The sequence below is a fragment of the Seriola lalandi genome, unplaced genomic scaffold (assembly GCF_002814215.2).
Source record: "Seriola lalandi dorsalis isolate HSWRI2012SDOR001 ecotype SW California unplaced genomic scaffold, Sedor1 jcf7180002054893, whole genome shotgun sequence".
Lineage (NCBI taxonomy): Eukaryota > Metazoa > Chordata > Actinopteri > Carangiformes > Carangidae > Seriola > Seriola lalandi.
In genome coordinates this window covers 2680464-2697292 of record NW_019525445.1, presented here as the reverse complement: position 1 = coordinate 2697292, position 16829 = coordinate 2680464, and the positions used below count along the sequence as shown (strand labels likewise).

At 37.7% G+C, this 16829-nt stretch overlaps 1 protein-coding gene across 1 annotated transcript; it reads left to right on the top strand.

Moving 5' to 3' along the window:
• Positions 1–1027: 1027 nt before the first annotated feature.
• On the top strand, positions 1028–6937 carry LOC111672076 (sodium-dependent phosphate transport protein 2A-like). Its single transcript, XM_023429362.2, has 12 exons — positions 1028–1177; positions 1302–1445; positions 1592–1703; positions 1788–1983; positions 2594–2689; positions 2952–3003; positions 3284–3451; positions 3610–3726; positions 4272–4396; positions 5091–5203; positions 5763–6046; positions 6162–6937. The coding sequence occupies exons 1-12, from the start codon at positions 1042–1044 to the stop codon at positions 6455–6457; spliced, it is 1839 nt and encodes a 612-aa protein (XP_023285130.1). The 5' UTR covers positions 1028–1041; the 3' UTR covers positions 6458–6937.
• The last annotated feature ends 9892 nt before the right edge of the window (positions 6938–16829 follow it).

The following is a 16829-nucleotide window of genomic DNA, read 5'->3' as shown; positions in this document are numbered from 1 at the left end:
TACCAACAGAGTTCCCCCCAAAAAAAACTTGCTGTACTGTTACTTAATTTTGGTTTACAATATGACAGAAGTGGTGGTAATGCTACAACTGTCAACAATTGTGAACACAATCAGCTTAAGTCCACCACTAGATGTTGCTGCTTCATCAGCATAATGCAGTGCTGTTTTGAAACCACTTTGCCTTTTCAGACAACAAAATTACTGTTCTTTGATTTTATGCCATCTCATTCATACATTGCAAGATCTAATAGAAATATACATCATTTTTTGATGACTTCACATATTTTTTGAGTTTTGTAGTACTCCAATTATAAATAGTAAAGTGAGTACTAAACTGAAACATGAAACTATGATATACATCCACACTTTAGTGAAGAAGGATTGAAAGAAAGAATGATGAAGACAGCCTTAGCTTTCCATTATACAATCAGTCATCCATGCTCTACTAATAGAGTTAATCTACACTGCACAGTAGCACCTCCCTTTCATTTTCTGCCATGTCTCTCTGTCCTCTCTTTCTCATCTTCTCGTGTCTAATTTTGTCTCTTTTCTCTACCTTTACTATATAAAAGTGGATGAGTTAAAAAGTACAGTTCTTTGGCTCGTGTTTTCTCCTCTGCTATTATTTCTTTGTTTCTTACTTATTAGTATCGACTGGAATCTAAGTCGGTAATCACTTTCTGAAGGAATTTTCACAATTTCATCAAAACCCAAGGTATGATAAAATAATATTATTTGCACAATCTGTATACTTGAAGCAGCACTGATTGCAAGTCATTTTTGTTTTGCAATTAATGTGTTTTGATCACAATATTGGTTAGAATGAACTTTTGTAATATTAAAAACAAATGTTTGCTCTTTCTTACATTGATATAGTAGTGTGTCACAGTAGCCTTTCATGTAGTGGTCTGTAGTAGTAATATAAATCATTAAATACTAAAATAACTATAACAAGTATTCCCACCATTAGTAAAACTACTTAAGCTACAACTACAAATATAACTTCTATTACTTCTACTCCAGAACCTCCAGAACCGAACCATGGAAACTCAGCCGAGATCAGAGCGAGTGAAAACAGTTGTATCTGCTCTCTGCAAAATCCCACTCCTCTTTCTCCTTTTGTACTTCTTCGTGTGCTCCCTTGACGTTTTAAGCTCTGCCTTTCAACTATCTGGAGGTAACAACTGTCATCTAATTGTCAGTTTTAGTTACTCTTAGAATATACTGTATGCTCAGCTTGATTTTGAATTTTAAAGCAGTCCTACTGTCTGTCCCTCCTTTTCTTCGTCTCTCCCTTCTAGGCAGGGTGGCAGGGGATATCTTCCAGGAAAATGCAATCCTGTCTAACCCAGTGGCAGGGCTGGTGGTGGGGATACTGGTGACAGTGTTAGTCCAGAGCTCCTCCACCTCCACATCCATCATAGTCAGCCTTGTCTCTTCGGGTTGTGAGTTAAAGTTTTAACAATCCAACAACGTTTCTTAGAGTTCTTATGGAGAAAGGTCTAATGCCAGCACTTTGACAAGACCTGGCTAATTGAATACCACATATCACAGATCAACACATTTTGTCCAATTATGTCTTTCTGTGTAGTACTGGATGTTCAATCGGCGATTCCTATCATCATGGGCTCTAACATCGGAACATCAGTCACAAATACCATAGTTGCCCTAATGCAGGCTGGAGAGAGAGAGGAGTTTGAAAGGTACGGCTGTGTGTGTGAGATGTGCATATAATAATTGTAGGTATGTGTATTTGAAAGTAACATCTGTAATTGTTTTTACTCCAGGGCATTTGCTGGGGCTACAGTCCATGACTGTTTTAACTGGTTGTCAGTTTTGGTGCTTCTCCCTCTGGAAGCTGTGAGTGGATTACTGAGGCAACTGTCACAGGCTTTGGTCTACACACTTCAGCTCAGTACTGGAGAAGAAGCTCCTGAACTTCTTAAAGTCCTCACTGAGCCACTTACTAAAATGGTTATTCAGGTACTTTGCCTGTGTATTTACATATGCAGAAAAAAATAAATTATAGTAGTATTCAAGACAGATACAGAAGCAAAGCCAGTAAGGGTCAGATACCTGGGAAGCACAACTTGCGAGTTTAACAGTCAACAGGAAGTAATCAATAGAAGCTCTTCAGAATGGGTGCTAGAGGTTTTTGCTAAAAATCGTACCAAACAGTTAATAAAAAGCATTAGCTTACAAGCGCCATGCTAGAAAAAATGTCACCTTTCAAACTGATTTTGCATAATTGTATTGTTGTTATCTGTTGAATTAAAGACAGCCACAGGAATAAACGGGGCAAACAAGCTTAGAGACATAAGATTAAAAAGAAAAGAAGAAGCAGAAAGAAAGAAGCAGCTTTCGAGCAATTAATTTCCAGTTGGAAAGTAGTAACATGGCCCTTCAGACACACTTTTCAGAGCTAGACATTGTGACAATGTGACATTGTGTACATCTGAGTTAGGGACACAAAGGTCTTATTCCCATCCTTAAGGTTAATGTGTAATTTCTTTGTAGACAATTGATGGCAGCAATAAAGTGTAATTCTAACACAGTATGACAATAATGTAATAAAATGGCTCTGGTTTTGCAGCTGGATCGGTCAGTCATTACAGCGATCGCTACGGGAGACCAGAGTGTGAGGAACAAGAGTCTGGTGAAGCAGTGGTGTCAAAGCACAACTGTGGAGGTATTGATACCAAAAATGTCCCATATTAATGTGAAATTACTACATGCTGCTTCTCATGTCCTAGTCCCTGGGGTGACATATTTATCTCACTTAAGTTAGGCACATTAAGCTACTTACATGTATGTTTCACCATCTATAAAGTAGGGTTGTTCATATATTGAATGTGCAAAACTAGAAGTGTACTGAATGTGTTACATTATATTGCATTCTCCTCCATCCCTTTGCCTCAGTGTGCCCTCTACCTGTTTATCATTGCTGACAGGACAATGAAACATCCTGGGGAACTCACAACCTTTCAGAACATACACAGAAATGTACGCAATTTTGTCATTTTCTAGCATTTCTCTAATTTTAGGTTTTTAGGTCTATAGAATAACATCTCTCCTCTCATACATTTTCCCTTCTATTTGTACATTTCAATGACAAGATTTCACTTGTTCATCAATCATCAATCAGTTTTGTCAGTTGTTCCCAGAGAGCAGCTGCATTCTCTCTTTCCATCACATTTTGGTAATCGAATTTTGTTTTTCACTCAAACTCACTTCTTCTGTGCATCAGACCCTCACGATATCATATCTCTGTGTCTCTGCTCAGGCAGGCATCTCTTTGTGGACTGCTCTCTGTCAGACTTGGCCATAGGTTTGATCCTCCTGGCGTGCTCCCTGTTGGTGCTGTGTAGCTGTTTGATACTGCTGGTTAAACTGCTCAACTCCCTGCTAAAGGGCCAGGTGGCCAGTGCTATTAATAAAGTCATTAACACAGGTAATAGAGCAACATGACATCACTATTCCTAAATGCATTACAGCTAAACCTATAGCTTTTCCAGTTATGCTAACCTAAAATTTGTAATCTAGAATTGTAATCTTAAATTTAACAATGATAATGTACCCCCACCTCTCCCATCTTGTCATGTCCTGTAGATTTCCCTCACCCTTTTACCTGGCTGGCCGGTTATCTGGCTGTACTAATGGGAGCAGGCATGACTTTTTTGGTTCAAAGTAGTTCTGTCTTCACCTCTGCCATCACTCCTCTCATAGGTAATACACAAACAAAGACAAAATTAAGGGTATAAAGAAAATGAAAATATAATTAAAAAAATACGACTGCATTTTTATACCTAGCAAACTGAACTTTATATCGATTTATTATTTGTGGTTTCGTTAACATCTGTAATTGCTCACTACATCTGCTGCATCATTATTTGCTACATATTGTACATGAAATAAGCCATTTGTAACTGGAAATGGTAGCAATATCTCTTTTGCTATCCACTTCAACAGTTAATAAATTATCTCCTAAGTGTTTTTACAGTTCAGCATTAACAGGATTGGCCAGATAATGGTTAAGCTTGTTTGTGAAAAAATGCTCCATGAGTAGGAGATTTGTTCAGTTATAGACATATCTCTATAAAAAAAAAAAAGAAAATGTTTTTCACACCTTTTCCTAAAAGTGCCTTACAGTTGATCTTTCTTGTTGTTAGCTTGTATCGCTCTCTTGTTTATGAATTGTCTCAAGTGTAGATTTTGAGAAATGCAGAACTGGAGCTATGGTAGCTGTTGCTAATCATACTACGAACCCTCAGGGATCGGTGTAATCAGTATTGAAAGGGCCTACCCTTTAACCCTGGGGTCCAACCTCGGAACCACTACCACAGCTACACTTGCAGCCCTGGCTAGTCCAGGAGATAAGCTAGCAGCAGCCACACAGGTACACAGACACACACAGACACACACAGACACACACAGACACACGCACACAATTTTTCTTCATGTATCTCTGTATGGTGCTCAAACTGTCACAGTATCTCTTTCATTCTCTTTACTTTCTATGTCTTTGCTCAAGCCTCTCTCTCTCCGTCTTTCTCTCCGTTTATGTATCACTGTAAGTTTAACTTAACACACATATAAGTTTCAATAGCATTGTTAGTATAAACACTTTTCTGGTGAAATTAAGCACTAGCTTAATACAAACAAGCAAACATGCAGTACCTGACCTTGGCAACCATAGCAACCACACAGTATCACCATAGCAACTATCCCAAACAAACTCATGATAAGCTAACAACACCCTACTATTACGTAGAACCACACAGAAACCACCTAGTGGCTAATGTAAAACTATTAACTGTGTGAGTCACCTTCTTAACCACACACATTTAGAAAGCTATTTTGCTAGCAGTCAAAACATCACAACCACTTAGCAAAATGTTCTGACACTATCACAGATGACTTAGAGAAAACATCTCGCAATATCATAGAAAGCACCTCTCTTTTAGCAACCACCTAGCAATGCTCTACCAACCATTTACCTACACGCTTTTTAAGATGCCATCCAAGTTAGTTTTCTATTTGTGTGACTCTTTTGACAGCATCTTTTATCATCACCTCTGTGTTTGTTTCAGGTTGCCTTATGTCACTTTTTCTTTAACCTCCTTGGTATCCTGCTGTGGTATCCCATACCAGCCACCCGCTTACCCATACGTATGGCCTGTGCCCTTGGCAACTGCACTGCCAGGTATGAGAAACAAAATTTTGTTTTTAGTCACGACAAACAGAATTACAGTAGCAAGACCTTCAAGGAAAATCTAAATATGCCATTTACTGCCTTGTGGTTGTATGCCTCTGCCAACGAGTCAAGTTGCAGGAAATATGGGCACAACCTCCCCTTCCTGAGTTACACCACTGAATAATGGCAAGACATGTTTCTGAAGAACATTATGATGTCACAGTGAAATTGAACTTTGATCGTATATAAAATGTCATCACTTCATAATTTTAGTCTGTTAGACATTTGTATTAAATTGTGTCAAACTTAGCGTATGTTTTGTGAGGTCACAGTGACCTTTGAACACCAAATTCTCATCAGTTCAGTGAGTCCAAGTGAATGTTTGAGCCAAATCTGAAGAAATTCCCTCAAGGCGTTATTGAGATATCGTGTTCACAAGCACAAACGGATGTACAGAACAGACAACCCAAAAACATAATGATTCCAGCTCTGGCTGCCACTGGAGCGAAGGCATAATCAAACTGCATAATGGAGAGGGGATAAACTAACATAATTCACACATGCACAGATACCGCTGGTTTGCCGTTTTGTACCTTCTCCTCTGCTTCCTGCTACTCCCATCCCTCGTGTTTGCCCTCTCCATGGCTGGCTGGAAAGTGATGACTGGGATTGGCGTGCCAGTTGTTATGGTGATTATATCTGTTGCCACTGTAAACATGCTCCAGGCAAGGAGGCCTCACTGTTTGCCACTCAGACTGAGGAACTGGGACTTCCTCCCTTTTTGGATGACTTCGTTGCAGCCCCTGGATAACCTCATCACCATGGTGACCCTGTGGTGCAGGCAAGGGAGAGGTAAATATCTCAGCTACTATTATGATACAAACTCAAGCACTTTACTGTATGTTGTTGGCATTATAACACCAATCTAGCTGAAATTCTTACCCTTTGCTGTGTGTTTCACGTCTAGGTTGGAGTTGTAAGGGAAATGATGTCCCAGTGGAGGTCATTTCTGTCAACCCTGATAGAAAAACAATGGAGAAATGGAAGCAGAATGGGAAAGCACAAGAGACTGATGAGAACTGGCAAAAACAAAGAGGACTCAGCAAACCTGGATGTTGTGATCTACAATATAACAACAGAGACAAAACAACAACCACCATGTCTTCAGAGAACAACATCTGCAACATGGGTGCTTTGGGGTCCATCAAGGAAAACACAGATTCAAACAATCAGGGCACTCAACTGATTAGCACTCACTTGTAGTGCTATTATCTTGTGTCTAAGGGGTGCCAGATGTTTCATAAATTCAAAGACCGGTTCATCAGTGAGAAAATGTTTTACAAAAAACAAAACAGAAAATGGAATTTCCAGGGCATCTGTAACTGGTTGCACCAACTCATTGCACTATAAGAAGAACTAGTGTAACTTTTGGGAAGGTGGTCTGCTTTCACATGAGTAAAGCATGAACAGTTAATCAATAGCTTGTCGGTTCCTTACCACCATAAAAAGTGATGATTATTAACAGGCTAGCGGGAGGACTTTTTTTAGAAGCTTAAGTCAAGTGTGAACAGGCAAATATAAATATAAAACATATATATATACTTAAGCTTTGTTCATATATAGAATTAGAACATTAAGCATTGCAGTACTTCTCTTGTGTATGTAACTGGCAAATGTTTGAAGTCTAACATTGTTTTAATGTTGCTTTTTCCCCCTCATTGAAAAATAAAAAATCTATGTTGGAAAAAAGTGTGGAAAAGTAATTAATGATGTTACTGGCTCTGATCAACTGTTCTTACAGCAGATTAAAGCTAAAAATGTTATGTTCGCTGCCTTTCTCTCTCTCACACACACACACACACACACACACACACACACACACACACACACAGTACTTGTGGGCGCTGCTTAAAGTGAAGGAATACATGAATATTTCTGTTTTGTTTTTTATGTAAATGACCGTTTTTAGTGATTCATATGAACAAACTCAACTCTACACAGTTATGTTAAGGTGTATTAAAAGCAGAGATGAGTCTGTTAGAGTGTCAAACTGAGCACTGTGGCTGTGACAGAGAGAGAAAAAAAAAAAACTGAGAAAGAAAAGAACTGTGGTGGTTAATGGTCAGTCACACACATGGTTTCTGGTAAATTCTGAGTTCAGTCAGAGGCTGAGTTGAACACAAACACACAAACACATTTCCACAGAGAATGGTTGGCATATCAGTTGCTAGATAGGTTGTAGAAAAAAATAATTGGTAGAGCGTATTTTGGATGACTTGGACATCTAAATTACTGCTGTAACTAATGATTGTTTTAATTACCAATTAATGTGCAAAATATTTTCTTGATTAATAGTTTGGTCAATAAAATGTCAAAATATGGTAAACAATGCCTGTCCTAGTTGAAGTCGTTAAATGTCTTGTTTTGTCCTACCAACTCAAGATATTCAGAAGATAATAGATATAGGGTTTATTAGCACTTTAGACATAGAAAAGCAGAAAATCATTGCAATTTAGAAACTGGAACTGGGGAACGCTTGTCATTTTTGCTTGAAAAATTACTCAAAATGAATCGATTCATAGAATGATTGCTTTTCTGTACATCAAGTTATTGTTACAGCTCTAATCCAGATTTTGGACAAAGGCACCACCATGGCTGATAAAAATCAAGGACTGGAGCTCCTGATTCACTGTGTTCAGATAAACTGCTTGAAGTGACTCAGGCACCATAAAGATAAGCTGATGCCCTTTTGAAGAGAGAAGGGAGGAGACCAGCACCCACTACAGCGATCACATCTTCCAGCCAGACAAAAGCACACAGGACCCTTCTGGGAGGGAGAGCAAAAGGAAGTTGTTGTCAAAATTAAAAACTGAAATACCCTGAAATACTCCCTGAAAACCAAACACACACAAACAAACACAAAAGAATGTATTGGGGAAAAAAAGATCACACTTTCTCTGCTTTGTAACTTAATATGTAAATGTAGTTCTACCTACTCGTTGAGGTGTGAGGAGACATGCGAAAGAACACTTTCTATTACAAAGTTGCTGATTTGGAAGGCTATGCTCTTTGTCTGTTCTGAGTATACAACATCTCTCTGATGTTGTTCTTTCTTATGAGATACATTTCTTGAAATGTTTTAGCTTACTTCTGAAAAAGTAAGCTAAAATTTTTCTTCCTAATTCCTGCCATGTTGTTACAGCCACTGATTAACTGTTGTTACATTAAATCAAAAGATTATGGATAACTGCTATATCATTACACCATAAGAACATTCTTTTCAGTTAAGCAAAGAATGATACAACAATCTAATTCTTAACTGATTTATATTAGCAAATTAAACTCTTAGAGTATCACATGGTTGCCAGTCTGCTGTATTGTAATGTGGAATGCCAACTAACTGGACAGTTATGTCAAGCAAAAAAGGTTATGTCTATCTGTGTTAACACCAGACACAGCGAGTCCCACCTGTCCTGAGAGAGTTTCAAATGAGGTACGGTGACTGTGGCAGTGACAAAGAAAAAAGCTGTGGTTTTTAACTGTCAGTCTCAACTCAAGATTTAATTTGGCACTTTCCCTGTTGCCTGTGAGAAAGTCTAGTGATGCAGATGTTTCTAAGTAACATGCAGCATGTGGTTTTTAAATAAAAGGCTTAGCTATACAGTACATCGAGAGGCAGGAAATGTTTATATCCGCATTTGGTCTTTGCAGAAATGCACCTCTCAGCTGCAGGTTGGTTTAAAATGTGCATATAACATAATTAAGTGAATTATATAACAATAGCAAGTCTCCATGTGTTGGAACCATTTGATTTTTAAAATGTGGAAGACAACTTCTTCCCCAACTCTGCCCCGAACCCATGCCTTTATTAACAAATGTTCTGCACTTAAACAATTATGACATTAGAAATTATGATAAGCAGTGTCCCTCAAACAGTATTTATCAGAGAAACTGGTGCCATTTGCACAAGAGAAATCAAAAGTGGATTCCCTTAAAATTCATACAGTATAGTGAGGAAATAAACTGCTACACAGTGCCAGTTTGACAAATGTCTAAGAAGAAACATTCACACCTGGAGGCTTTTTGGGTTGTAGCAACGTCTGCAGCTGAAATGAAGTCACACCTCAGCATGAGGAGCTCTGTCCTCTGAGAATGTTGCTTTTTATTCAGCTTTCAGTGCTCTGCACAACTATAGGGTTGAGCACTACTGTCAGCTGTGGCCATTTCTACAGAGCTATTACAAACGAGCCTGTGACTTGACACTGTTACTAAAGATATTTTATTGCTCTCATTGAATTTAGAAAAATAACATGAGTGAGAAGCAATAGCGTATAAGACGCAGAACATTGGGAAAAATAACATAAAGCCTAAGCATGAATCTATAGAGTTACCAGGCAAATCCTGGTAACTTAAAGTTTCCTGGTGATTTGAATTCCACCTGCTCAATCCAGATACACTTATGTAAAAATGAAATACCACACTTTCTGTTACAGACAGTAGAACTGAGACATGTGTGAAATTTGCCATTATGTATGGAGACTTTTGCTGTCTCCTCTCTGTATGTCTCTGTAGAGAGGCATTACAAGTAAAGGATATGTACTATCATTGTCCAGTTTGCAGAATTTATTTTTTATTGAAGCTGATATTTACTTAGTTGTACATCCTTTATACTAGGCCCCTGTCATATCATAATAACATGCAGAAGAAAAGGTTATGGCCCTTAATTACAATCTGTCTTTATAGTAGCTGATAATACAGGTTATTATTTGTCAGAATATTTAATCTAATTACTATCAGATGTAAAATGTTCAGTTTATAACTGCAAAAGCAGAGAATCTTTTATTCATTGGCAAATTGTCAGCAACAATACAACCACTTCCTTGTTTCATATCACAGAACATGATGACAAGAAGACAAGAGCAAAACTGTCTGTCAGAGGAAAATTCACAGGTCAGCTTTAAACAGCCACGAAGACGACATCACAGCATTGTGAATGTGGTGAGTAACGGTTTGAAATTTGAAGTAGAATAATTAAAGTGAGCAGAAACACTGTAGTTTTTTTTTCCCCCATGATTTTATAGTTTATATAAATAGAGTTTATAATTTCTGAGAGGGCTTAAATTTGTATCCCTTTTCTTCAACTGATTATGAAAATAAATAATCTACACATGTTATTCATATTGCTCTGCTTAATTTTTTTCATAAAAATGTATTTTCTATCTTCAAACTAACAACTAACCTGAGGTTTAGTCATTTTATAGTATATGAATTAATAAAATTTAACATTTAAAATTTACTTTTGATTTATGTTTCAACAGACAAACAATGACTTCAACCTTCATAATACTTGCTGCTCTGGCAACAGCAGCTCTGGGAAAAGGTACGTTTCACTGCAAGTATGTTACTGCAGTTACCAGTATGTTATACTGACAATAATTCAGTTTGACAAGAAAAAAGAAAGAAAAAAAAGGAAATGATGATGTATAATAATATAAAAATATAATGATATAATAAAATGTTGAATTGGTGTTGTACACTATTCTCACAATTCATTTAATTTGCATTTAAATTAAGCATTTCATAGTTTTCTTGCTTGTTTTTTAGGGTCTGTTGAATGCAATTTCTTAATACCTACTGGAGGTCAGCAGTGTTTTGGAGCAGTGGGGCAGTTGTTACTTTTTCATCTGCCAAATACATCAGATACAGAAATTAATTTGACAAAGGATGAGAAACATCAGGTATTAAAAGTCAAAAATCATAAAGTGAGTCTAAATGAGGATTACATGAATCAGTCTGAAGGCTTCACCGGTGGAACATTAAACCTTGGCAACGCAATGAAGAAACACTCTGGAGACTATGTGTTGGAAGAACATAAATCTGATGGCACTTTAATGAGAAAAGTTACTGTTCATCTAGAAATACAAGGTAGGTTAAATAAGTAAATAAAAATAATATTTGTCCAACACCAACTTTGGATGAAGAACAAAATAAACACTAACAAATTTATGCATAAAAGGAAATAAGGTGGTGCATTAAACATAGATATCCATCATTACAGTATATATCCACACTTAAAAATACCCGCAGCTTAAAGATGATCTGTCATTATCTGAAATTGCAGCTCTGTGTTAAGGTCTACAAATGGACCGTGCAATGAAACTCTAATAAGGGTTCGAAACTGAGAATTTGTAACATTTTAATTTAATTATTTCTTTTCTTATAAATATTTTTGGATAATTTTTTACTGCTATGTGCAGTACATTTAATTTCAGGATTTTAAATGTATATATATATAGCAAATATATAATAAATGCAACTGTAAAATAAATGAAGATTTCTTGAGGTTATCTTAATTTTGTAATTTTAAGTTCAATGCCATTTCATAGTTATATACCAAGAAAAATGTTTTTTTTTTTCACTCTGATACTTAACATCTTTGAAACCGTCTGGAACCTCAAACTGTCTTCTGTCTTGTTGTCATATTGTTTTTAATAATAAATTCACATCCACAGTAGATGCTCCTGTGTGTTGATCATGGACAATAACATGTTCTTGAAATATAATAACTTGGTTTGAAATTTGTTTGTGTTTCCTAGATTTTCCTTCTTCCTTCCCTGTTGTGACGGTGGCTGTGAGAGCTGGTGTCATCATTCTATTTCTTATCGCTCTGTGTCTTGGTGTCTGCTATTTACAGAACAAAACAAGACCCATGACTGGTAATGAAGGTAAGAGAATATAAGGTCTATGATAGCTAGTGCTGTACAGAGGCCAGAAAATGTAAACCTTTGCAATGACCTGGTTTTCTGCACTGATTGATCATAAAATGTGACCTGATCTTCATCTCAGTCTTAAACGTAGACAGTAACCCTCAGCTAATATCACACAAACAATGATATCGTTTTTCCTGAAGGAAGGGGAACAAAAAGGGGATCTACTGGATGAGACCCTTAACTGATTATTTTCAGACCCATGCTATAACATGTGGTTGTTACAGATATCACCGGTGCTTGGCAACTCATGACCAATTATTGTTGATGTTGCTTTCACTACTTCTTTCACCACTGTTGACATCTATCTTTAAGGAGTTTGTCATGCAGCCTTGCTGGAATAATAAGCCAGAACTAAAATCAGTAAACAGGACATGTGTGTAGGAGGCTTAGGCCTTGAGGTCCTGCAGGATGGAGTGAATGCCAAGGGGATACAGCGTCCTCTGCAGACCTATTTTCTATGTAAACAAACTGAGATGGGTCAAGTGTCACACTGGATAGATTTTTAATCTAGGTCCTCTCTGTTATAAAATGTCTTAAGGTAAAGCTGCCTGCTGTGGAAGCCTACATTACCAACCTGAGTTGTAATACCGTTTGAGGAAATTATTGTGTTACGACAACAGTTTTTAGCTTTTCCAGGTATTTCCAAAGATGCCTTTCTCTGCTCAACTGTTGCATACAGGATCCAGCATAATTGTAATATGAAACATTAATCTTGCAAAAACCTTTACTTTCATTCAGTCTTTAATCAAAATCAATAAACGGGAGCCCTCTTAAAAATCTGCCTTTGCTGTGACGAATTTACTCCATTTAAACAGACTTCCTTCTTTCAATTAAGTGTTGTTGGGTCTCACCATTCAAGAGACCAAATGTTTCTTTGCTCCACTGGACAAAGGAACTCACACTCCACAGTTCCTCACAGTTCACACCTGGGGACGACCCTTCCTCCCACGGACCCCACTGGCCAGCCAGTGTGGGTCAGTGTGTGACATGTGACCTTCTAGACCTTTTCTCTCTCTCTTCCCTTCTTGGCTTGCTCTGGGGAGCAGCTCCAGTTCTCTCCTCTCAGTTCTTCAAAAGGGCAACAAGGCCCCAGCCCAGGTCAGCTCTGCTACCTGAGAAACCAGCTCTCTCGCCGGTCTGCTACCAGCAGCCTGCAAACGCTCTTCTCCTCAACAGCAGCGACCTGCTTCGGATTAACTGTGAGTGAACCAAATCCTCTTCAGAAACAGCAGCTACAACACAAGGCCAGCTGATTTTCCAAGCAACAGGATTCGTAGCAGAGTTAGCATGGAACAGCTAAATCTGTGAGGAGAACAAAGGAGATAACAGCAAGCAACGCAGCCAGACAGGACTTTACTCCATCAGGAAGCCTCCCAACTCATTGGATTTTACAAAACACTGGAAAGGACCTCTTTGCTTGTTCCAAGGACTGGGTAACGTTAACTGACTGGGCCTAACCTTTCCCAGCACAGCATAGCACAGCATAGCTAAGCAGCAGAAACCTTAACTTTGTTAAGGTACTTGTTGATTGATGTCTTGTTGTTGTAATGTTTGCTTAGGTTGTGGTCAGTCACACAGTTAATCGAGTACTCGTATGTTCATACACCTAGCAGTACGTCTCAGTTCTAGAACCTGCATGAAGCTAACCTCCTCTCTCTAACCTGGTACCTTTTAGATTACATGAGCTAGGCTAACAAAGAAACTCGCACCTTCCCTCTCACACACACTAGGTGGTCTCAGCGGCCATTTTGAGTAGTTTCTTCGTTTACCGCCATCTTGTGTAGTCTCCTTTGTTCAGGTGATGTGGTCACAGTGACCACATTGAATCGGCCATCTTGCCTTTGTCTGTGTCCCCACAGACACACACACATACACCTTCACACAGACACACACACACACACACCTGTATATACTAGATTAGACATTGTGTTTTACTCTGCTCCATTGTTAATAAATGTCTTTAAGTAATACTACTGGTGTGTTTAATGTTGCACAAGCGTGAATATTGCCAACCTCTACTTGGTAGAATTCCAATCCTTCAACTGTAACTTACTGTTGATTTGGTAATTTGGTTATAGTTGGTAAGCTAATGGTTAATCAGAGATCCAGATTAATGGTAATAAATCGAGACTAAAACTATATTGGCTATTTTGCCTATTAGTTTAGGCTGGTGCCCTGTGAACTTTAATTAATTTTAAAGTTATTATTAAATATTAATATTTTTAATATTCATATTTTCTTAATTTATGATAGCCAATAAATTCATAAACAACCAAAATCCAACATATTTGGTGTCTAGCTCATGAGGTAGAGCTCAGACCCAACAGTGTGGTTTTCTTTTGATTTATCTGCTACAATTTATAATTGTGGGAATTGTTATGCCCTCTTGCATTTGCTTTCCAAATGGGACAGTGCCATTTTTTCAGTGACTTGTTTTATAATTTTGTCTGACAATGTATATGCTTTAACAAAAATAAAATAAAAAAAACATGTATTGAAATACTTGTGATCAACACAATCGACAGATTTCCTTTTCACTCCAATGTTGAGTTGTTTCCTGTGTGCTTCACCATACATACACTTGTTCTATGTGAATGTGCAGAGACATCTTTAAAGTAAAATGGAATATCAGTGAGATCAAGTCAGACAATGGTTTTGGTCAGTACTTTATCATCTCCTCTTACAATAGCAACTTAAACCACTGTGAAATTGTGTGACACAATATTAAATTTAAAAAAAGAAAGAAGAGAACAATTCTTTTAATAATTCTACTCTACAGCAACAGTGCAGGGAATATTTTGCAGCTGAGACGAAAAGTATGAGCTGCATGTAGTGATCATCATTTGACCACAAGGTGGAGACAAATATTCCCACATGTAACTAGAAAATGTAGAGACAATTTTGAGGTACTTGTAATTTACTTGTGTAATTAAATGTGATTTTGTATGTAGCTGGATCAGCATAGGCTTACTGAGAATCTATATAAACCCACCTCCATAATGAGCTGGATCTACATGCATTCTCTTTTGGTCTCTGTACATGGCGCCGATTAACTCAAAACTCTCCCTCTCTCTGTTACCATAAAATATAGCTGTCACTACTGCTACTGCTGGTATTACCATTACCAGCCCTATCTCTGTGACTAACTGTGTGTCCATACAGAAAGCGAAGTGCATTTTAGGTTCGACGAGATAGTAGACCAAGTCAGTGGGAAGATGTGAGTTGACACAAATTCACCCACGGCAGCAGGAAGGAACTCATGCAAAGTCGTGTCTGTGCAAGTTGAAAATGTTTTCGACTTGAACAAAAATGCTTCATAAATGTACACAGATGAGGAAAAAGGAGAGAGACTGGTGGGAAATAAAAGAAAGTTTCTGGTAAATTCTGAGTTCAGTCAGAGGTCAGAGTTGAACACAAACACATTGCCACAGAGCATTCTAGCTTGGTTGCAGCTGAAATACAGTTGGTACACTGGCTGTTCATAAACACAAGTTGTCTGGCAGTGAAAGTTGTGCGCATGACATGATGTGGCGCAACACCTAAGCTGCCACTTTGCAACAATTCCAAACAAACTTACAACCACCTTACAAATTAAAAACCACACAGACCACCAGACAACCCAGAATGTCATTACAACTACCTAAAAATAACAAACTGACAACTTAGTCAGTATCTGAAAAAGTATCCAGCGACACTGAATTAGGAACCATGTCCACAAATTTCTTAGTCAACAAGCAAATGAAAATAATCTTCAGATAATTTTTTTTATTTTTTAGCTTTTTGTTAATGCAGCACCATTTTAAATCTGAATACTCAGTAACCCTGTGGCTCTGAGGCAAAAAAACAAACAAAGCATCACACATTATTATTATGTTGATCTATTATATCTATCTATCTATCTAACTATCTATCTGTCTAAACAATGCCTGTCCAAAAGTGACGTCAACAAGTGTCTTGTTTTGTCCCAAAAACAGTCCAAAACTCAAGATATTCGAGTTTATCATCACTTCAGACAGAAAAGCAGAAAATCATTGTAATTTAGAAACTGGAACTGGGGAACGTTTGACATTTTTACTTGAAAAATTACTCAAGATTAATTGCTTTTCTGTACATCAAGTTATTGTCAAGCTCTAATCCAGATTTTGGAGAAAGGCACCACCATGGCTGATAAAAATCTAGGACTGGAGCTCCTGGTTCACTGTGTTCAGATAAGCTGCTTGAAGTGACTCAGGCACCATAAAGATAAAGTGACGCCCTTTTGAAGAGAGAAGGGAGGAGACCAGTACCCACTACCTACTCGTTGAGGTGTGAGACATGCGAAAGAACACTTGCTATTACACCAATGTAAAGCGCACCAAAGAACTGTTTCAAGTTGCCGGATTGGAAAGCAATGCTCTTTGTCTGTTCTGAGTATATAACATTGCTTTGATGTTTTTCCTTATGAGAATGTATTTCTTGAAATAAAATTATTGTATATTGAAACGGTACGCTAAAATATTTCCTCCTTGATTCCATTCCATAATTCCTGCTGTGTTGTTACAGCCTCTGATTAACTGCTGTAACATTAAATCAAAAGATTATGGACAACTGTCAAAGTTTCAAATGAGGTAAAAATGAAAATGGTGAAATGGCGAAAAAATGTGGTTTTTAATTGTCAGTCTCAACTCAAGGTTTAATTTAGCATTTTACCTGTTCCCTGTTAGAGAGTTTATGCAGATGTGTCTGAGTAACATGTATATGGTTTTCAAATAAACAGCTTGGCTGTGTGGTCATTTGCAAGGCAGGAAATGTTTATTGCTTCATGTGGTCTTTGCAGAAATACACCTCTCATCTGCAGGTTGGTTTATAAAGTGCTTATAAAATAG

Bases quoted from the DNA above. Each gene is read 5' to 3' on its own strand.
- LOC111672076 (XM_023429362.2), top strand. From the start codon at position 1,042: ATGGAAACTCAGCCGAGATCAGAGCGAGTGAAAACAGTTGTATCTGCT. The intron at 1,178-1,301 runs GTAACAACTGTC...TCTCCCTTCTAG, and splicing joins TGCCTTTCAACTATCTGGAG to GCAGGGTGGCAGGGGATATC. The intron at 5,204-5,762 runs GTATGAGAAACA...ACACATGCACAG, and splicing joins CTTGGCAACTGCACTGCCAG to ATACCGCTGGTTTGCCGTTT.